Here is a 23737-nt window from a genome sequence, read left to right on the forward strand (position 1 = left end):
TTAAGATGTGGTTTTCAGATGTATTCTTTCAACAGAAAGTAGTTATCTCTGAACCTAGCCAAACTTTTTCCAATTACTTTTTAACATATCACGTTATATAATTTTCACTTTTTTCTTTGCAATTTAGCATTACGTCATGTACATGATGAACTAAGCATTAACAAAAGAATAATTTCATGCATTGTTCACACAGTTATCTTTAGTTAATGAGAGAATTCAACAATTATTGACCATGGAGAAAGCCGCCCAATTATAATTGCACACATTCACTATCTTATAAGTAACACTTTTGTATTTTGACATATGAACTGAAAATTTGAGCATGGCCTTTTAAGGGACAAATTAGTTCTCGCCCATTTCACAACATCTCATATCCATGAACATTTCGTGCTAAGTTACTAGTATTCAATTATACTTTAGCAGAACACCCTATTGTGATGATAAATGACCTTCAAGAAAGATGGGACTCTTGTGCTCTCCCACTCTTTGATATAGGATGTATAATTGCTCCTAAGTATTTTAAAATAAGTTTGTAGAATTATACAATGCCAAGCTGTATTTTAACATTTTTCAGTTAATATATGTCAGTTTAGTTTTACCTTGTTGCAACATAACGTCTCTTATTTGTGTTCTTTTGTATAAACTTGGTGATCTCAAATTTTAAGTTGACCTAAAAAGTAGCCAAATTGTTCTTGAGCATGACACAACATCTTATAAGTAAACATTTGCTAAGAGTCATTTCACAATGCATGGGAAAGTTACAAGGTGGACAAGTTTCAGGACAGACCAACACACTTAAAGGACACTGAATCCAGTAACACTATAAGTACACACACATTTTTCCAATACTATGAAAGTTGGCTAGATTCATACCTAACAGAATCAAAACAACTTTTTATAAAAAAACAATTTATGTACAATGCTACTATAACCATCAAGTAATTAATAGGATGATGAACAAAACATGTTAACAGAGAAAGTTTATGTACGAATAGTCAAATGATGTAAAATGAAATACTAGTATTCATGCACTTAATTCAAATTCATACAAAACAAGACCTAATTTGTAAGCATTTCATTTCAACATCATACTTTAACAATATGGATGCCATATGAACGCCACTTTCTATATGAAGAAACAGCAATATATAAAAACAATCATCAAAATACAAAATTTCATATTCATAAAAAAGAACTAATATAAACAGCATATTTATGTTAACATATAATTAACTTGTCTTGCCTTGTTTGAGATCTCATAAAAGTTAATAACATTAGTATTTTGTAATTTAAAATAGATTTTGCTGGTCCTGAAACGAAGAAGTCAAGGATAACTCCTGGATTCATGGATGTAAAATAAAATAACAAAATATTATTGACGATGCTGTTTGGTCTTTCTATTCCTTTAAAAATCATATAGCTTTACAAATAATGGAGAGTTTTTAACTACCATTTTTAGTGGTAAACTACCATTTTTAGTAGTGATCCGCCTTTGAATTTTTAAGCGAACAATAACAAGTTAATACACAAAGTCCAGGCACTAAAAAAATGACAGCAACTTATCAAACAAATAACGCTATTGTGAAACCTAAAAAATATGCACTGTAGAATTTCGGGATATTCATTCTTTACAAGTTCGACAAGAAATGCATTAAAATGTAGATGTTGCGCACTAGTACTCCAATCTGTAAATTTAAACAATGGGAAATGCCAACATTGCATGCATAGCACATACATTGTATAGAAGAGTGTGAGTGACAGAAGTGCGCAAACCCACCATTTCTACGTTCTTTCACCTTTTGGTGAAGGATAAAAAAACAAAAAACAATCATATTAAACATTGAAGGCTGTCAACAAAACTATCAATTAGATTTGAAAGAAAATTCTATACATGATTATGTTAATGGTTTCTTCTTTTCTCTATTAGTTTCTTTGCAAAATGGAATTCCTGAGCGAACAGTCATGATGAAAGCCTGGTTAAAAACAACACAAGGGACAAAATTGTCACAAAACCAGATTTTCAATGTAAAAAAAGTCTGATAAAGGGAGACAACTCAAACTGAACTGATTGTTTATAATTAACCCCCTTTGATTCAAAATAAATCTATTTTGAGTCGTGGCGACCTTGACCTTGGAGATATTGATGAATTCTTTCGTGCGAAACACCTTCTCATGATGGTAAACAAATGTACCAAATGATTTTAAAATCTCACGATGAATGACATAGTTATGGCTCAGACAAGCTCATTTATGGAAAATGTTTACCTTTTAACTCTGTGACATTGACCTTCGAGATATCGATGTAATTCTTTCGCACGACACACCGTCTAATGATGGTGAACAAATGTGCCAAATGGTTTTAAAATCTCACAATGAACGACAAAGTTATGGCACGGACAAGCTTCTTCGGCCCGCCCGCCGACATTCCCCAATCTAATAACCAGTTTTTTCCTTCGGAAAACCTGGTTAAAAAACAGATATACAATGTAGTTCAATATTATAGTACTGACATGTTTACAGTTAAAACTACAATGCAAGACAGTTCCCAGTATAAATAATATTTACTATTACAACCCCTATAAATAAGAAGTGTATGCCACCATTTCTATTTTTTTTACAATTATGTCATGTAAAGAAAGTGCACAAAAATTTACATTGTAATTTCAACAAAATGTGCTTTACAGGGATGCATACATGCTGATGCACTAGGAAATTTTTTCAAGGACAATTTTGATCTGGCTGGCAATTTACATATTTCAACAAGACACGTGGCTGTATGGAAAGGATGCCCCCACATTCTACTTTTGTCTAACAACTTCACAAATAACAAGAGATGTGTTTGTCAGAAAACACAATGCCCCCTATTGCGCCGCTTTGAAGTCATATATTTAACCTTTGACCTTGAAGGATGACCTTGACCTTTCACCACTCAAAATGTGCGGCTCCATGAGATACACATGCATGCCAAGTATCAAGTTGCTATCTTCAATATTGCAAAAGACAGACAGACAGACCAAAAACAATATACCCCCGATCATTCGATCCGGGGGCATAAAAAACACACAATGCATTTGTATTGCAAGTCTATTCACTTGTAAGACATGTACATAATACATCACTGTCACTGGTAAAAGTTATACTTATCTAGAAATCAATGCAACTGTTTTCTGTCCAAAACTGCTTATTCCTTGTGATATGACAATCTGGCTACATGTATAATAACAATATAACTTATATGGTGGACGAACCAGTTATCGAACACATAAGAAATTACCTTAAAATATGTTAAAATTGGAACACTTAAAATGACAAAAACATTTTGTTTTAACAAATGACTAACAGTTTAATCATTTAATAACTTATCTGTAAAGTTTGCCAGCAAATATCCTTCAAGAATTCATAACAATGATTCCCTGGTTAATGTCACCTCTAGCAGACAAAACAAAATGGCGGCCGATGTAAACATGACCTATTACCCGACACTTCATAAATACTACTCAAGCATATAAAAAGTCACATGACTATCACGTGACCCGGACTCGGCGAAAAAATCTGCGTCTGCTGCAATCAAAATTGCAAACAGAAATATGCTTTTGGTGTGTAAATGCACGTTTTGATAAATGCATTCAAAAAGTAATAGCAAAAAAACACATAAAAAAGTGTAAATAACAATAAATACATTTTTTAACCTGTTTTCGGCGCATTTGTTTCAAGCTAAGTAGGCAAGTAGGTCATGCACTTTATGTGCGACCATTTGTTTATCAATGTGACGTCATGCGCACTTTTGCACATGTGCATTCAGAATCAAAACAAAACGTCCGATAATAGGTGCTGTTCGATAACAGGTACTTACACGATAATTGGAGTTATTTGAAACTTTAATCCTTGAAATATATAATAATTTAGGCAATACTTTGCCAACAATGATTTAGCAGACAGATGATGACTGAAAACCATTCATGTCATATTTTTCATTATAGCGGGTATATACGATCTTGTCAAATATTTAGTAATAAATATAAAATGTGTAAAAAACGTATTATACATATATTTCAATATAAACTAAAATAAAAGTTAAGAAGAACATGTGTCGAAAAATGCTAAATAAGCCAGATATTTAATTCTGAAATCGAAAAAGGCTGTACAGCCGAATTCGCCAGCATGTATATCATGCATGTACGATGTGAATCTAAATTTAGTTTAACGGTTCATTTGAAATTTCTGCAGCGATATCGATTCATACGACACATGAACACTTACAAAAAAGACGAATGCATCGGTTATTGTAGGAAAATAATTACGAATTATCTTCGTCACAATCGGCTCGGGGCGCTAATTTGTATTTGCTGTATTTTATGAAATTCGTCTTAAATGTATCATTTTTCTTGCATAGTGTGTGTTATTTTAACATATTTGTATCAATATTTTACAATTCAGCACATATAAAAATCGTATATACCCGCTTTAAAGCGGGTATATACGATTTTTTATATGTGTTTAATTGTAGTATATTGATAAAATATGTTACAAGAACACAAAATAGACAAGAAAAATTATACATTAGAGCCGAATTTCATAAAATGCAGCAAAGACAAATTAGCGCCCAGAGCCGATAGTGACGTACAGATTTTCCTACAATAACCGAAGCATTCGTCTTTGTATTAAAAACCGTTAAACTACGAGGGGTGTTCCAGAAGTTTGTGGATTTTTTCGCTATAACTTATTAGTTTGCTGGTAAAAGTCAATGAAATTTACATATTATACAAACCAATTATCAGGAACTTTATAATTATATAAGCTAAAATGTATGAATTCCATAAAGCGCGTTTGAAAGGCGTTGCCATAGAGACCTCAGTAACGACATGCGGCGCACGCGTGTATTTTATTATAAGTATGAGCGTTACGCGAATTTAAATTTGGTTTAAATGTCGTTGATAAACAGAATTTACGGCAAATTTCACGTTACAGCGCCTAAGTCCTCCTTACAGCCCGGATTTGGCCCCTATGGACTTCCGCGTCTTCCCGGAAGTTAAATCACAGTTGCGCGGTATTCGCTTTGCCAGTAAACAGGAGCTTACAGTTGCAGCAAAGCGAATTGTGTCGTCTTTTGACGCTGACTGGTAAAGAGACACTTTTGACAAGTGGATTTCCCGACACATAAAGTGCATTCGCGTTGGAGGTGGTTATGTGGAAAAGATTTGACAGTTGTTAACTTCATAACGTCATTGACGTTGAACAGAAACGTTACACGTGCGTCGGTGTGCGCATTGTGCACGTTTAAATCTGTGATATATATTTATTGTTTTATGTATTTCCATGATATTTGGAGAGTATATTTGGAAAGGACGAACTATTCTTAACATGCTATTTGTTTGTCCATTTATGTTACCAAATGAAAGTTATAGCGAAAATCCACGAACTTCTGGAACACCCCTCATAAGTTTAGATGAACATCGTACATGTATGGTATACATGCTGGCGAATTCGGCCGTACAGCCGTTTTCAATTTCAGAATTAAATATCTGGCTTATTTCGCATTTTTTCGACACATGTTCTTCTAAACTCTTATTTTAATTTATATTGAAATATATATATATAAAGTTTTTTACACAGTTTATATAAATTCATAAATATTTGACAAAATCGTATATACCCGCTTTAACTGAACCTTACATTGCTAAGCAATTTATATTAGAACTGACTGTCATAGTATACCAATAATTAATATATTTCAATTAGATATAAATATACATTAGGGTAATATATTTTTAACACTGAGCAAATAAAATCAGATGAACTTCAGTTGCTTTAGAACAGAGTTCACTGTATTGTCATATTTATGGATTACTAACAAGACAAAACGTACCATTCATTGAATCATTCACTGGATAATCTTACAAATGTAATGCACCTATATGCATTCAGGATTTAAACACTACTGTAATAAATTATTTCCCAAAAAGACACTAAGAATCATTCACTGAATTATTCACTGGGTTTACCTACCTAATCAGGTTTTGAACACTTAATTGTCATATCCATCTATTCCCACCAAAGGACAATGAATAATTCACAAGATATACTTACCTATCCAGGTTTTAAACATGGTATTGTTATATGAATGTACCCGGTATTCCAAAAACAGACAATAACAATCATTCACAGGACATACTTACTTATTCTCCTTATAAACAACCTTAACCGAAAACACATCATCAATCAAATCATCAGCATGAACAAATTAAATATATGAATATTTATAAGACAAGAAAAGAAATTAGAAAAGATATTAATCAAGATCGCAGTTGGTCGTCATAAAAATATGGCCACCTAGGATATATTTTTTTTATACATTACTTTGTTTTCTTTGATGGTGCTCCCGTTTGTGCTGTACAAGGTATCTTATTTGTGCAAAACTTGCAGGACATAAAGAACAACTGTGGAGGGGCATGGACTGAAGGTGCATCAGGTCAATGTGCCTCTGGTATTGGACAACTGTGTAAAAGGTCTTGTCGCATGAATTGCAATTAAGGGAATCCACTGTGTGCTTTTCTTGAATATGGGAACTGTACTCTTGGAAGTTTGGGAATCCTTGCTCACAACTGTCACATTTGAATTTCTCATCTTTTGTTGCTTGCTTGTCGTGCCAGGCTGTGTGTTTCCTGATGGCATTCCTGTTCATAAACACCTTTTCGCAGAGAGAACATGGCATTTGTCCAACATCTTCATCTTTTTTGTCATCCCTATATTGGTTACTGGATGCAGCGACATCACTTCCAAACGCAGTGGTAACATCTCGTTTATGCTCCGACTGATGGTCAGGTTTTCCACTGCCCTGCACCATGAAGGCTGGCCGAGGACCTTTGTTCAACACCCGTACTGCCTGCTGCCCACCAACACCACCTGTTGCTAGGGTTCCAATCACTCCTCTCATTGCCTGCTGAGGAGTGGTTGCAATGAAATTGGACTGACCTATGCTATTAGGCAGCAGAGGTTGTATGTTATCTTGTTCCTGACGAACATTTGGACCCATATTCTGCCCCTGTGCCATCTGTAATTGACCCACATTTTGACTAAAAGGACCCCGTGTTATCATCTGTGTACGATTCTGCTGGAAAGTTTGCATTCCTTGATTCTGCATTGGAAATAAATTACTTGACTGAATGTTTGGCTGTTGTCCTCCCATCTGATTTTGCTTCATTGGAGTAAAAAGAGAATTCTGCTGCATTTGGTACTGGCTACCGAACTGCTGGTTTAAGTAATTGCTCTGCTGTGGCATTCTAGGATGCAGTTGCTGCCCAGTCTGCATTCCTTGGCCCATCTCCATCTGCTCACCAAAATTCCCCTGGTTCATACCAGAGTTTGCAGTGCTTAATTGAGGAGGAACAGATACATCAATATTGTGGCCAATGGACTGAGGGAAAGGTGAGTGCATAGGGCCAGACATAGAGCCAGTATGGGGCGGAAAGCTATTATCAATATGACCTTGACGCATATTACCTTGACCTTGATTGGGGAATGATTGAAAACAATTACTATTAGGCATATACTGATTGTGAGACAAAGCAGCATTCTGACTAAAATTAAGAGCATTATTATCCAGTGTGCTTCTACTGTTGGTGGTCTTTTCTCCTCTATCCCTCCAAAGTTCGTCATTCCTCCCTGCACTATCACGCCTATGTTGTGGCTTGTCTCGACTTTGTTGCTGAGGACTTCTTGATCGCCTTCTTGGACTGTTGCTTAAGCGTCCACTCCTAGTAGACCTTCTATCCTCCCTGTCCTTTGAAGGCTCATGACTCCTGCTGTGTGGGTCTTTCCTATTTCTTTGAATGTTTGAACTTTCATCTTTACTGCGATATGGATCATTCTTTGGATGGGCATCCTCATCTCTGCGATACTTACCTGAATCCCTTCTATCTGAATCCTTTGTATTACTGTCTGTGGCACGTCTGCTGTCAGTTCTTGGAGCTGAACTATGGCCCACTTTGTCATCATATCCATTATTTCCATTGTAAGATCTGTTGAATCTTTCAAATCCCTCCCTTTCATATCCAAGATGTTGGTTATCCTTTTCTTGATTATGCTTTTGGTTTGCTAATGATCCAACATTTTTACCAAATCTCTTTCTGTTGGGACTTTCATTGCTCCTATGCGATGAACTAACATAATTTTCATTACTTACCGTTATTTCAATGGGACTCATGGATCTATGTCTTTTTTCTTCTGATGGCCTACTGTGCTCATAGTCATAATGCCCATGTCTTTTATCAGGTCTCTTTTTATCTTCGACCAGAACTGTTCTTTTTGTGTTGTTCATCTCCGAGTTCTGATCCACAACCTTTCTTACATCTCCATATGCACAGCCTTTTCTCTGGGACTGACTGTTTTTTCTTTGCTGTCCTGGCTTTCTAAACATAGGTCTTTTGCTGTTTTGCCCAACAGTTCCATCATCTTGATCATAATAGTTCTCATCAGACACATCTTCTAAGTCACTTATGTTGTCATATTTATCTTCATCACTTACATTTTCAAGATCTTCAGCTTTCTGTCTAGCATGTCTGGTGACAGTCAACTTTTTATTTAAATGTGTTGGCTTTGTAGCACTTGGTGGTGATATCCTTTTGATAACTGGTTTCTTGGGGGCTGGCAAGCTTGATGACGAATTTAAATTAGAAAAACGTGAACTCTTCAGAAGCTTATTAAGAACTTTTTCTTCAATTTCTTTCTCCATACGTTTCCTTCTCTTCAAAGCTAATTTAGCTCGTATTTTTGCTCTTGCCTCTTTAGACAAACCTTTGCGAACAAGCTTTTTCCTTGTATCCTTTTTATTTGATGAAACTTTTGGTTCCTGATATTTGGGTTGCTCCATATCTCTTTGTGCTTCAACCCCAACTGGAGCAGGATTCAGGCTTTCCGGATAACCTTGCATTTGATTAAAGGGAATGAAAAAGATCTGCTGTTGCTCACCCTGACTGTCCGATCCCAGAACTTGGGGTAAATATTGGATAGGGACATCACCAGTGTTCATCATACTTACCTCTGAATTGGCGACCATGTTCCCAAACTGATCAACAAACTGTGGCTGCATTCCTGCAATGTCACTGTCAGGTATAAAGAACACCTGCTGCTGAGGAGCTGCCTCTTCTGCCCTCTCATCTCGAGACATAACAATTCTTTCATCGTCATGGTACTCCTCCCTCTGTCTCCTTTCAACCTCTTGCTTCTGAAAATTGCGGGAATCACCTTCCGTGTCCCCATGTCTCTTTGCTTTGTCCCTATTAAAAAACCTTTGATTTCCCCTCATTCCACCTCTAAAATACTTTTTCTTAACCCGTTCATTATGACTCACTGAAGGCCTTGTTTTATACCTACTTCCATCTCTTTGCCATGAATGAAAAGGTTTATTTCTAACAAAAGATGTCTGACCATGATAGTTATCAACACTCTTATCATACAAAGCATAACTTCCCTTTATATACACATTTTTTGTATCCTTTATGTCATCATTGCTAATTTCATCACGGTCATCCCTTAGAATGGCCCCAGATCTTTCCCTTGAAATCAAAGTATCATAACCTCTTAAGTCCCTACGTGTGGCAGCAACTGAAATTGACCTTCTATTCCAAACATCCTCTTTAGACACATTTAAACCAGTATTAATTCTATCTTGATTGTTATCAAAATAAGTTTGCCTTGATTTCAATCCATGAGAATGGGATTGTTCAGAAAATCTACCTGTATGACCACCATAACCAAACCTATTTCTAATATGACTCTGAAAGGGCCTCTTCTTAAATTTAGATGCAAAAGAATATGTTTTTGCTGAACGAATTCTGCCGCGTTGAGAAAATGCATTATAGTGAAATTGGTAACTATTGGACCTATTAGCAAGTCTGTTTTCAGTATTTGTCACAGCCTTATTGTCCACCTGTCCTCTAGGAGTCTCTTGATGCTCTGCAGGTTTTCTGGAGTTGGATTCCTTGTCAACTGCCTTGATTTGTGTATCATCAGTTTTTGTCTTCTCTTCCACAGCCGTTTTAGCACTAACTGTTTTAGTAATCTCCAGTTTTCTAGGGGATGGACATCCACGCGAATCTGAGCCAATTATTCTTTTGGTTTCCTTTTCAAATCCATCGTCATCTGCTAAGATGCTGAGAACATCTTCCTCATGGTAGTCATGGTCTTTTTTATGCCCTGAGCTGGTTCGTGCTTTTTTATGTCCAGTATTACTATTGCGACGACTTCGAGACTCATCATGTTTTGTTAATGATTTTCTATCCTTGCTGTGATGCCTTGGTTCATGTCTTGATTCTGTTCTTTTATCACTTTTACTTTTATCAGTCAATTTATCATATCGAGACGTTGAAGATTCTATTTTGGACACACTTATATCAGAGTTTCTTTTATTTATTTCTAAAGAAGTTGACTTTCGATCAGAAGGTTTCTTCACTGCACCAGATTGGTTCAATGAATCTTGCCAAGTTTTTGAACTACTAGATGACAAATGGTCAGAATTGGTGGGTTTTTTATCGCTCTCTTTTTCGCTAAGATTATTTTTGCCCCTTTGATCACTTTTACTGACAGGCCCAGCTTTTCTATTTGAAAAAGCATGTTTAACCAATATTCTGGGTGTTTTAAATGTACCGGTACCTCTGGTTGCTCTAGACCCACGGTAATATCCTCTGCCTCTGTTCCCAAACATTTTCCTAGGGCTTTGACCCCCAAAAGAGCGTCTAGCAGCTCTTGTCTGCATATCTCTTGGCTTTCTGTCGAGCCAATTGTCAGAATGTCTCCCATTATATATTTTCTGATCTGATCTTCCTTCAGATAACCTATCATGTTCAAGCTCCAATCTTTCAGAATGTCTCACACTGTAATCTCTGCCACCTGAATTATAAGACGCCAATCTCTGTCTTTCCTCCAGGTGAAAGATTTCTTCTTGTGTAAGAGACAAACCTTCATCATACCTTGACTTTTCTCGTAAGCGATCTTCATCCATTATGTCAATACCATGGTCCTTGAAACGATCTCTTCCAATATCAAGCTCTATATCCACTAGTCCCAATTGATCTTCATATCTAGCGCGTCTCCTGTCATCATAATCATCAAACCTGCCACTGTCTCTCTGACTGTAGCTGTCACCATCTTCTGGGTACCTTTTTAGAAGGTCTGCTTCCTGTTCACGAGGGTAGCTATCTCTGTAATCATCATGGCGCACATCTTCCCGTCTATAATCATCATGTTTCCTATGATACTCAGCACGTTCATTTTCTGCAGTATAATGACCTAAACCACGATCATCATAATGAGGTGTCAGTTCCTCATTGAATGATATGTCATCAGCACGTTTTTTAGCTTCCCTCTCGTAAACACCACTACGTTGATCATGATCATCTCTACTGTGGCCACCAGTAGTCCGACTTCTATTATGACCTCCATGTTGACCTGGATTTCCATGAAAACGACTTTTGTTTCTCCACATCACGCCTTCTAAAGATGCAAAGATTATACACTGCTGTGGTTGCAATTTGCTTCGTTATGATAACACTGAAACATAAGTACTTTTATCTTAACATGAATCCATTAATTCTTATTTTCTTGTATAAATGCATTTATGATAATGCATAAATTCTAAAAAAAGGTTAAGAAAAACAATGCATCATCTTCAACTTTGATAATGTCCATTGTTGAAACTGACAGTAAATACCCTGTATAACTTTATTATACACAATGCAACTATTAGCTGTCAAAAATTTGTTTGAATTTTCTTTATGAACAATTTGAAAGTATATTTGAACGACATCTGGAAAGCAACTTTCAATTTAAAGGTTAAATGATAATATGTCAAACATAAAGACCACCTAAATGTAGCTGTCTATACATCTGAGCAGCATCCTGGGTACATATACCTTTAATAAACCTAGGTACATTTGTGTATTGCCTTGCATGTATACCTAATGAATGGAAATCACATAAAATATAATATAGACTCATGAAAACAAAATCTAATTTGAAACACATTTGATGTCAAATATGCCAGTAAATGGCAAACATCAAAAACTAACTTGGTGACTGGTTTATGTGGTCTTATTGGTCCCTTGTTTAGATATGTTAATCACTTGCTATCCATTATAATATTTGTTGCCATATGAAAAAACATTATAAAACTAGAGAGAAACAAATACTATTGTTATATATTTATAGTAAGAAATGAATTTTGAATTTCAAATTAACCATTTCTTATTTTGGTAAAAACTAAATTCTTGAAGTACTTAAAAAAATAAGTTTCTTGTGTTTTTGGAGACATCACAACTGTATGAGCCATGTAATGCAAAAATGGGTCTTACAACATAAATGGCTCCATATTAGCCTGTGAATCAGAGCAGTCAAGAAAGGAGCTATGCTGTCAATTATAATGTGACTCAAGCAGTGTTTTGTGTGTGTTCAAAATGAGTCTTATATTCGGCCCTATTCTCAATGGAAACAAAGAGCTCTGTGGTCGGAGACAGATGCCCCCCCCCCCCCCAAACAGGGCCTTGACATACCTCACTTAATCCTTATTATCACACTTATTCTGGTCCCAATTTCAAAAGGGGTCGTCTACTGTCGAAGTCCATTGCTTATGTCAGGGGTGTCAATTGGCCCAAATTTGAAATCCGGAAAATTAAGCCGTAGGATAAAGGGAAGAGAGGGCCCAACCCCCCGAGCCCTAGCTTATTGTTCTTTTTTTATAGTCTTTCTAGGTGCAATTTCTGGTGAGTACAATGCGAAATATTATAAACCAAACCATCAGTAACACCGCAGGTGTATTTGTCATTCTAAACAAATGATATTAAGAACTTTGAAATGTAATTAACAAACCAGCTTATCCGAAAACGACTGTCCGAAAACATGTCGCGATACATCATTTGCAAATGAAATTAAATATGCATATCGTTTGACTGCAGAAAATGAAAACCAGTAACCTAGCAAATACGCAGTCAATATATAATTTGATTAACATATTGTTTTAAAATATGATATTGCAGTGCTTTACTTTGCCAGTGCCTGCTCATGTCAGTGCCAGTCGCTTACCAATCAGAAATCAATAAATAAAATCGGTACTAAGCGCCAATGTCCGGAATGGCGACGATGCTATAACAATATTCATTCTGAAATGATCCCGCACTAAAAGAATTGTAACCCTACCCCCACCCGCCTTAAACAAACTCATCGGATTTACATTCACCTCAAAATCAACCCTGGACGGCTCAAATCCGGATTTCCGGAATAATCCGGAAAATTGACACCCCTGTTATGTGAAATATCAAGCCAATCGGTCAATTCATTGACGAGAAATTGATTTGAAAACAATTTTCACACTTATTGTGAAAGTTACCTTGACCTAGTAGCCAACATTTCAATAGCAGTCATCTACTGTTCAATCAATGCCAATGCAGACGTGAAGTATCAAGCCAATCAGTCAATTAGTTGACGAGTTATTATCAGAAACAATTTCACACTTGTTGTGACAGTGACCTTTACCTTTTACCTAGTGACCCTAATTTCAATAGGGGTCATCTACTGACCAAGGCCAATGCACATGTAAGTATCAAACCAATCGGTAAATACATTGACGAGTTATTGATAAAAAACAAACTGTTCTACCAACAGACAGACCGACATCCAGCAAAACAATATACACCCTCTTTATATATTTTTCCCAAATAAGACCTTAATTGAAGGGTCCCCCCCCCATTTTTTTATTTTTTATTTCAACATTTTGTTATCTCCCATCTAGCTATTAAATTTAACCTTAGTAAATATAATACTGAAAACACTTTTATTCTAAATGTTGAATAACCCATGCGAATGACGTCAGACCTCAGACATTTCCGTTAAAATTTGCAGAGGTCCAGTATTATTCCCAACAATGTCTGACCTCCTTTGTAACTGGTAGTTTTTGGTTTAGTTGAATATTGGTTTCAATCCTTGTGATGAAAGTAAATTGTAAGCGAGGAACCACATGGCCTGTTTCTTGTCAAGATTTTATGCGAAAGTCAGAATTTGAACATTTCAATTTCTTATGTTTTGAAAAAAAGCACACCGCTTTTTTTACTTTTAATTTTAACCATATTTTTAATCAACAAAGGCTGTTTGTAAAACATGCATGCCCCCCATATGGGCTGTCAGTTGTAGTGGCATCCATTGTGTGAATACGTTTTTTGGCACTGTGACCTTGACCTTTGACCTAGTGACCTGAAAATCAATAGGGATCATCTGCGAGTCATGATCAATGTACCTATGACGTTTCATGATCCTAGGCATAAGCTTTCTTGTGTTATCATCCGGAAACCATTTTTCTGTGTCAAGTCACCGTGACCTTGACTTTTGACCTAGTGACCTGAAAGTCAATAGGGGTCATCTGCGAGTCATGATCAATGTACCTATGAAGTTTCATGATCCTAGGCGTAAGCGTTCTTGAGTTATCACAAACCATTTTTCTAAGTTGAGTCACCGTGACCTTGACCTTTGACCTAGTGACCTGAAAATCATTAGGGGTCATCTGCGAGTCATGATCAATGTACCTATGAAGTTTCATGATCCTAGGCATAAGTGTTATTGAGTTATCATCCGGAAACCATTTTACTATTTTGGGTCACCGTGACCTTGACCTTTGACCTAGTGACCTGAAAATTAATAGGGGTCATCTGCGAGTCATGATCAATGTACCTATGAAGTTTCATGATCCTAGACATAAGAGTTCTTGAGTTATCATCCGGCAACCATTTTACTATTTCGGGTCACCGTGATCTTGACCTTTGACCTGAAAATCAATAGGGGTCATCTGCGAGCCATTATCAATGTATCTATGAAGTTTCATGATCCTAGGCATAAGCGTTCTTGAGTTATCATCCAGAAACCATTTTACTATTTCGGGTCACCGTGACCTTGACCTTTGACCTAGTGACCTCAAAATCAATAGGGGTCATCTGAGAGTCATGATCAATGTACCTATGAAGTTTCATGATCCTAGGCCTAAGTGTCTTCAGTTATCATCCGGAAACCATCTGGTGGACGGACATACAGACGGACCGACATGAGCAAAGCAATATACCCCCTTTTCCACAAGAAAACAGCGGAAGTCTACACACTGTGTATTAGCAACCTGCTGTGGTGATCCCTATCCCTTTGAGCGTCAAGTTATGACATATAGATCAGACATCGGCCGGCTGTCTATTGAAGTGTATAATATTTATTACTTAAACCGATTTTAGAATAAATACCGTCAAGTAGATATTTATTTTCAAATCTTTTTTTTTTCAATTTTGATATTTTTGTTCATTTTGTCCTCAATTAAAAGAGATTTTAAACATTTATTATGAATAAATCTGAAGGAAAAGCGGCTCAAGATACCAGTGTTTTGATTGGCTGTTCAGAAAATGTGTACGTTGACGTACAAATTGTACATGGACCTACAAATATATACGTCGCAGTGTATTTCATATTTGTACATCGAAGTACAATTTGTGTACGTCAACGTTCATTTCTCTTTTTACCTAGTAGGTCCTGTTGACTTTCAACCCAAATAATACGCCATAAACACTGTATTATGTGAATTGGGAATAAGACATCACTTTGGGAATAAATTGTGTCTTATCAAAAGTGCATAATATGCAGTTTTATATGTTGTATTTATCTAGTTTGACAAATTATAATTAAAACAGATACTTGCATATATAATAGTATCATTTAAATTGATTTAACTTCAAAACTGGATTTTTTACGACATAGTTATGGCCCCGACAAGATCATTTATTGCCATTTTGACCTTTGAACTCAAAGAGTGACCTTGACCTTGGAGATATTACCGTAATTCTTTAGCGTGACACACCGTCCAATGATGGTGAACACATGTGCCAAATGATTTTAAAAGCTCATTAATGGCCATTTTTAACCTTTGAACTCAAAGTGTGACCTTGACCTTGGAGATATTACTGTAATTCTTTCGCGCGACACACCGTCCAATGATGGTGAACACATGTGCCAAATTATTTTAAAAGCTCATTAATGGCAATTTTTAACCTTTGAACTCAAAGTGTGACCTTGACCTTGGAGATATCGACGTAATTCTTATGCGCAACACACCGTCCATTGATGGTGAACAAATGTACAGAGTAATTTGAAAATCTCACAATGAATGACAAAATTATAGCCCGGACAAGCTCATTTATGGCCATTTTTGACCTTTGACTCAAAGTGTGACCTTGACCTTGAAAATACAAAGTAATTCTTTTGCATAAAACACTGTCCAATGATGGTGAACAAATGTGCCAAATAATTTTAAAGTCTCACAATAAATGACAAAGTTATGGCCCGGACAAGCATTTGACCTTTGAACTCCAAGTGTGACCTTGACCTTGAAGATATTGACATACTTTTTTTTGCACAACACATCGTCCTATGATGGTGAACTAATGTACCAAGTCATTTTAAAATCTAACAATAAATGACATAGTTATGGTCCTGACAAACTTTTGGTTTAAAACCCACTAAGTGACCCTGTGACCTAGTTTTTGACTTGGCATTAGCCATATTCAAACTTGACCTAGACATCATAGAGATACAACTTCTGACTAAGTTTGGTGAAGATTGGATGACATTTTCGGGACAGACAGACAGAGACAGACCGACAAAGTGACTCCTATATAGCCCCCATTACCAATGATAATGGGGGTATAGAAACACTTGTTCTGATGTCACTGTACAGCACTAATAATCACCTTTACAGTCCATACAGATAAGAAAGTTTATGATAACAAAATGTTTTACTCTACATAACATTGTTGAATTTCTTAAGCCACTCTCAAAGAATGATACTGTTAATGATTTTTACACAAATTATCGAGTAATTAAAATCTTTTAAAAATTAACCATATTATCGCAGGAAAATAGCTCTAAATAATTAAATGTAAGATTTCAATTCTTTTACAAACAGTAATTTAAAATATTATACAAAAAGTCTCTAGTTACTAGTTAACTTACAATATATATATTCCAACACTAAGAACAAACAAATCTCCAGATTTTTGTGTGTTCACTAATCCGAACATATGCCGCAAACATGCAATCTATTGAGCAAGTCATAAAGACATATGTTGCTGTTTGTTGCAGCTGCCTCCAACTCCTACTCTGAAAAATACAAATGTAACATTGGTAAAAAGTAAGAATATACCGGTACAAAATTTATACATGATGCTTTTGTAAGTCTGAATACTTACTTCATTGCATTTATTTGCAACATAATAATATTTGAAATTATGTTTGATAATTGCTTTTATGTCTTATTTTAACATCATGATATGTGGCCTGTTTGGGACTCAAAGGTTTTAAATCTATGAATCCTAGAGGAAAAGTATGGGTCCCGTTTATGAGAAGAAGAAAAACATAGTGGATCAGGGTATTTCAACATTTTAATGACATCATATGGCAATCTAGGCGCAATTAAACAGGAAACTTTAAAGGGCAACTCAACAGTTTTATGACTAGATTATTTTCAAGACAAGCATGTGTAGTGTGTCAAACAATAACCCCACTTGACCATTATAATAGATGAGCAGTTTTACGTCAATACTGACATATCTCAACGACTGTAGCCATTAAGATGCAGCTTATTAACAAAAAAAAGTTTCCACTAAAAAACAAAGCACCACGAGTTTTTATTTATCATCAAAGTAAAAGCCCAGGCTTTCCCAGAGGAAGAATTTTATGATTTCTTATTTTCGCATGTTTTACATGAAATGCACGAGGACTGTTAGTGTTAATTTGTTGCTAGAAAATTACAAAATTGTCAGAAAAATATAGTGCTATGCAATCCATGCTCCGTATCATATTGACGCTTCCTATTGTTGAATACAAAATTCAGCTTTCAAATGACCCGCATTATTGATTGTGCAATAGTAAAATGGCGGCCATTTTTGGTCGATTTGCAAGTTTTTCGGTCTTAAATTCTTTTTTCTCGGTTTGCCAAATATTTGTCAGTATCATAATTTATAAACTTTTAGGATTGTGCGTCCGCGAGACGCACATATAGCAAATGATAGCATACCCTACGATTTCTATGCGTACAGGACGCAGAACGCAGACCTAAAATTATCCCTGTTGCAAATGCCATTTTCACTTTGCTTCTGATGGGAAAAAGGTTAAAAAATGAATTACTATAATTATATTAAAATATTGCTAAACAAGAGATGTGTTTGTCAGAAACACAATGCCCCCTAATGCGCCACTTTGAAGCCATATATTTGACCTTTGACATTGAAGGATGACCTTGACCTTTCACCACTCAAAATGTGCAGCTTCATGAGATACACATGCATGCCAAATATCAAGTTGCTTTCTTCAATATTGCAAAAGTTATGACCAAGGTTAAAGTTTTGTGACACATACAATGACAGACAGGCCAAAAACAATATACCCCCGATCATTCGATCAAGGGGCATACAAATATCATTTTTGTCTTTAATGATCATTTTTTCTTTTGTGGGCCAGACATAATCATTCCGGTCTGGTAAAGGCTGCATGATTATACATGTAGGACCTCCTGGCCGGAAACAATTTTAATTTTAGAAAGGACAGAGAATAGCCTGTTGATACATTGTCGTGTTTGTTATGTTGCATGCAAAGGATAATGTCTGTAAACTTCCATTCAGGTATATTTAATGTGTTTTTGAATTTATTAATCCCTTTCCTTAAGAACAAGTTAATAAGAAAATTGAAAGGGTCCAAAGGAGAGCAGCACGTTTTACCACCAACCGTTACCGCAAGACCAGCAGCGTTAACGATATGCAGCATGCTGCATCTACTTCAATGGGAGTCTCTTGAGGACGTACGCACAAAACTCCATCTAGTGATTCTGTACAAGATCATACATGAACTTGTTGACATACCAAGTGATGTCTCCCTATCAAAAGCACCAGCGCAAACACGTCGGAACATGCATAGCTTGGCATACAAAAATTACTCAACATCTTCAGATGTCTTTATATATTAAAGTTCAGTTTCTTCCCCAGAACCATCCCAGTGTAGAACAGACTACCTGATACAGTAGCTGAGGCCCCCTCTTTGGTATCCTTCAAGAGAGAGCTCACAAAGCTGCATGTCTAACAAGGGGTTTCACTTCCAGCTGGTTGTATGATCAGCTGGGATTATCTCTCTTTATCCTTCCTTTTCAGCGTTTTTTTCCCGAAAGGGGAAAGGTACCTGTACCCCTACAATTGGGAATTTTTCGAGTCGTGAAATCTTCAAATTGGGAAAAAACGAGTTGCGAAATCAATGAATTGGGAAATGTCAACTGGCTAATGTTGTTGTTGTCAGCTGCTGCCAGTACCGTATTGGGGTCAAATCCGTAGTACTTCCAAATGTAAAACATATGGCGCCAGTTGACATTTCTCGGAGAGAGAAACATAAACAAGAGCACCGCCTTGCGGGTGCAGACCGCTCATCTATTTTCTTTTTAAAGGTGAAGGGACTCTCATTTTCAATCACAAAGGAGGGAGGAGTGGAGTGAAGAGGGGTGTATAGTGTGGGGTTGTGGACATTTATTACATTATCTTCCAAAAAAGCGAAAAAAATAATAAAATAAAATAAATCAGGGGGGGGGGGGTTGGGGGGGCGATGGGGGGGGGGGGGGTTTGGGTGCGATGGTTGGACGGTATTTTGGTTGGACGGTATTTCAAACATAACCATTTTTTTAAAAAAAATGGGGGGGGGTATAGTGTGAGGGTGTGGTGGTAATTTGTGAGATGATCTTAAAAAAAAAAAAAAAAAAAAAAAAAAAATGGGGGGGGGGGGTGGGGTGGGGGGGGGGTGGGGGTATAGTGTGAGGGTGTGGTGGTCATTTGTGAGATGATCTTAAAAAAAAAAAAAAAAAAAAAAAAAAAAATAGGGGGGGGGAGGGGGGGGAGGGGGGGAGGGGGGGAGGGGAGGGGATGGTTTGGGTGGAGTCTATTGTGGTATGTCAGGTAAGAGTAGTTTCATCAAAGTATCAATCAAATCTAATCATAAATAAAGAAGTTATGGCAATTTTAGCAAATTTAATAATTTGACCTTGAGAGTCAAGGTCATTCAAAGGTCAAAGTAAAATTAAAGTTGCCAGGTACAGTAACCTCATGATAGCATGTAAGTATTTGAAGTTTGAAAGCAATAGCCTTGATACTTAAGAAGTAAAGTGGATCGAAACACAAAATTTAACCATATATTAAAAGTTACTAAGTCAAAAAAGGGCCATAATTCCGTAACAATGACAACCAGAGTTATGCAACTTGTCCTTTTACTGTACCCTTATGATAGTTTGTGAGTGTTCCAAGTATGAAAGCAATATCTATGATACTTTAGGGGTAAAGTGGACCAAAACATAAATCTTAACCAAATTTTCAATTTTCTAAGTATAAAGGGCCCATAATTCCGTTCAAATGCCAGTCAGAGTTACATAACTTTGCCTGCACGGTCCCCTTATGATAGTTCATAAATCTTGCAAGTATGAAAGCAATAGCTTTGATACTGTAGGAATAAAGTGGACCTAAACACAAAACTTAATCAAATTTTCAATTTTCTAAGTATAAAAAGGGCACATAATTCTGTCAAAATGCATGCCAGAGTTATCTAAATTTGCCTGCCCAGTCCCCTCATGATAGTAAGTAAGTGTACCAAGTTTGAATGCAATAGCATTGATACTTACTGAGAAAAGTGGAACTAAACGCAAAACTTAACCAAAATTTTCAATTTTTTAAGTATAAAAAGGGCACATAATTCTGTCAAAATGCACGCCAGAGTTATCTAACTTTGCCTGCCCAGTCCCCTCATGATAGTAAGTAAGTGTACCAAGTTTGAATGCAATAGCATTGATACTTTCTGAGAAAAGTGGACCTAAACGCAAAACTTAACCGGACGCCGACGCCAACGCCAACGCCAACGCCGACGCCGACGCCGACGCCAAGGTGATGACAATAGCTCATAATTTTTTTTCAAAAAATAGATGAGCTAAAAATGCGTAATTTGCTCGCAAGTAAGTCGATTTGAATCAAGTTTTTGTTGTCCGTGGTTGCATATGCATGCATTATGTGACATGCCTCGTTGTTTGAAAGAAATAGGACGCCAGCTATCGATTAAAACTCAAAAATATTGTGTGAACGTCTGTCCCACATTTATTCTTGTGCACCGTTTGGCTTGAAATATTGCGTGGTTCTTGACAGACTGTGAGTTAACGGCTGGACGGATTTCTTTGAAGTAAACCTTTTTTGAAAGGTTGTCCAATTGTCATAAGAGGACCAAGGGATGCTTTGGATTATTATTATTTTTGACATTTTTGAGGCCCGCGAAGAAAGGCCTATAAAATTATTTTTTTTAGCTTTTTTTTCTCCATTTTTACTCTCATTAAACATGATTTTATATATTTATTTGAATATACTATCCAGGGTACGTTACTTCCACCTGTGCTAGTAAATCACAGGCAGCAGTATCATAAATTACCGACGAAATGCAACTGGATTCGTTAAAAGACAGCAAATGCAACGAGATTACACTACTTACCAATCTCTTGCTCGGCTAATAACTTTAATATTCAATTAAATTCGACTTTCTCGCTACATGTCTGTGTTTTGCTGTCATATTTTGTCGATCGAATGCTCGGTTCTAAAACGCCATTTCATTGGCCAACACAATTAGCCGAGCAGGAGATCGGTTAGTTGTGTAATCACGTTGCTTTAACTGTCTTTTAACGAATCCAGTTGCATTGTGGCGGCAACTGCATGGGAGCATGTGTGTTTTCGATGAAAAGGTCACGTCCAGTGTTTAACAATCTTTCAGCAATAGGCACATAGTGCGTTTCATACCTTGTGTATATATAATACCTATACGAGGGTTATTTTTTCAAACTCGGTGGGGGGGGGGGGCAAATTTATGATACTGCTGCCTGTAGTAGTAGTAGTTGCAATAATTCAACTCTCAGCTTTATAACCCAATGGTTAGCTGATAGTTGCAATGCGCCGGCTCTTGCCCATGGGTGCAAAATTTAATCAACAATGCAATGGTAAAGGAACACTGAAACTGCAAGATCTTATCAACTTTTACCTGTCTAAACCACAAACTCATACGAATGGTACCATTAAAACAATAAATAATTGCTTTTTATTGACTTAGTTTTGCTTTCGTACGCTGTATCCGCCATATTGGAAAATTTACCCAATATTGGTTAGGTCGCAGTACACCAATATTTTGCACGTCGGGTTATGTGTTGGAGCCTACAAAGTCGATAACGATGTGTTATTCGATACAGAATACACTGTTTCAAATTTAAACATAAAACATGTCAGCGAGGAAAGTGTGTTGAAACATGGTAGTTTTTTTTTTTAGGGTGCATGCAAAGAATAACATCTGTAGTTTGCCATTCAGGTAAATTTAACATGTTTATCGAAGTTTTTTCATTATTTTCCTTAATTTGTCTCGAACGACGTCTGTTTAGTGAAGAGCACGGATTCTCTGCGCTGAACTGCACCCATGTTTATGAAGGGGTGAATATGGACTGCCAGAGCCGCCATAGCAAAAATTATCAAAGGTTCTGGCAGTCCGTTTATATGTGCTAGTAATAAGTAAGATACCCAAGAGTCACGATACGCGCTAATAATGGATTAAACTCTGCATGCCTACGTTTTATAATTTCCATAAGCATCATTATTTAACTGTACGTGGATTTACACCATAATGAACGTATACATTACATGGTAGTCCAGTAAAGAAGAAGAACGTTCTTCGTTTAAAGTCTAATTGACGCCATTTTGTTTCAATCTGAGCCACAGAGGTTACGCGCCAGTATAAAATCAAAGCGCTGAAGGAACTCCAGTTGTTCGCTCTTTGAATGTATTCAATATAACATACAATCACAGGACTTGAAGTTTGACTTGTTAACGTGGGCCAATCAAACGGACACGAAAAATGCAAACACAAATGTAATTTACTTTAAATTGTCTATAGTGGTGAGATTTTGAGGAAAATGACATTAATTTATAATCTTCAATTGTATACATAATTCACACAAACTCAACAATTATGATTACAAGATGAACAATAGATCAACTTATATCTAAGTAAAAGTATGTGAGTCTAAAAAAGAATGAACCACGGCGTATTTATAATAATAAATGTATTGGTATCGATGAGCATTGTATTAAATTATCAATTAAACCACATAAAAGCAATTTTAAAATGGACCTTTTCGCGTTTTGGTAAATTGACAAAATTTAAACAAGTTGTGTAAGATTCGCAAATTTTCGTTTTAGTTATAATATTTGTGAGGAAACAGTTGTACTTAACATTAACCATGCTCTAAAATATCCATTATATGCATCTTTTGACGATTTAAAAATCTGAAAATTACAAAGCGTTGCAACGCGAAACGATTCAATAATTTGGAGAGTTCTGTTGTTGACGTTATATGTTGTGATACTACGAGAAATGCGTAAATCAAGTAAAAATGCATCCTTCATTGTATGTGCAATGATGGCCGAGTGGTCAAAGTGGTAAGCTTTTACTCCAGGACTCCAGGGGTCAGTGGTTCGAGCCCAGTTTAGGGTAACTTTTTAATTTTTTTAAAAATAATAATATCACACTTATATACATGTATAATGAATGTATAATTATTTTTTAACTGGAGCTTTTTAGATCCAATGTTTACATTTATCAATATAAAGCATTTCATGAA

At 36.3% G+C, this 23737-nt stretch overlaps 1 protein-coding gene across 3 annotated transcripts; it reads right to left on the bottom strand.

Annotated features, from left to right (window-relative positions):
- Positions 1-5592: 5592 nt before the first annotated feature.
- Positions 5593-22831, bottom strand: LOC127853229 (uncharacterized). 3 transcript variants are annotated; one of them, XM_052387524.1, is made up of 4 exons: positions 22758-22824; positions 19079-19250; positions 17026-17172; positions 5593-11547 (listed from the first exon to the last, which is right to left on the bottom strand). In XM_052387524.1, exon 4 carries the CDS (start codon positions 11480-11482, stop codon positions 6347-6349), a length of 5136 nt encoding a protein of 1711 aa, XP_052243484.1. In that variant the 5' UTR covers positions 11483-11547; positions 17026-17172; positions 19079-19250; positions 22758-22824; the 3' UTR covers positions 5593-6346. The 3 variants fall into 3 exon arrangements, with proteins under 3 accessions (XP_052243484.1, XP_052243483.1, XP_052243485.1); XM_052387523.1 differs by lacking the exon at positions 19079-19250 and having other exon boundaries at positions 22758-22831; XM_052387525.1 differs by lacking the exon at positions 19079-19250 and having other exon boundaries at positions 17026-17167; positions 22758-22814.
- Positions 22832-23737: the final 906 nt, after the last annotated feature.

Source organism: Dreissena polymorpha, chromosome 12, assembly GCF_020536995.1.
Source record: "Dreissena polymorpha isolate Duluth1 chromosome 12, UMN_Dpol_1.0, whole genome shotgun sequence".
NCBI classification, from domain to species: Eukaryota; Metazoa; Mollusca; class Bivalvia; order Myida; family Dreissenidae; genus Dreissena; species Dreissena polymorpha.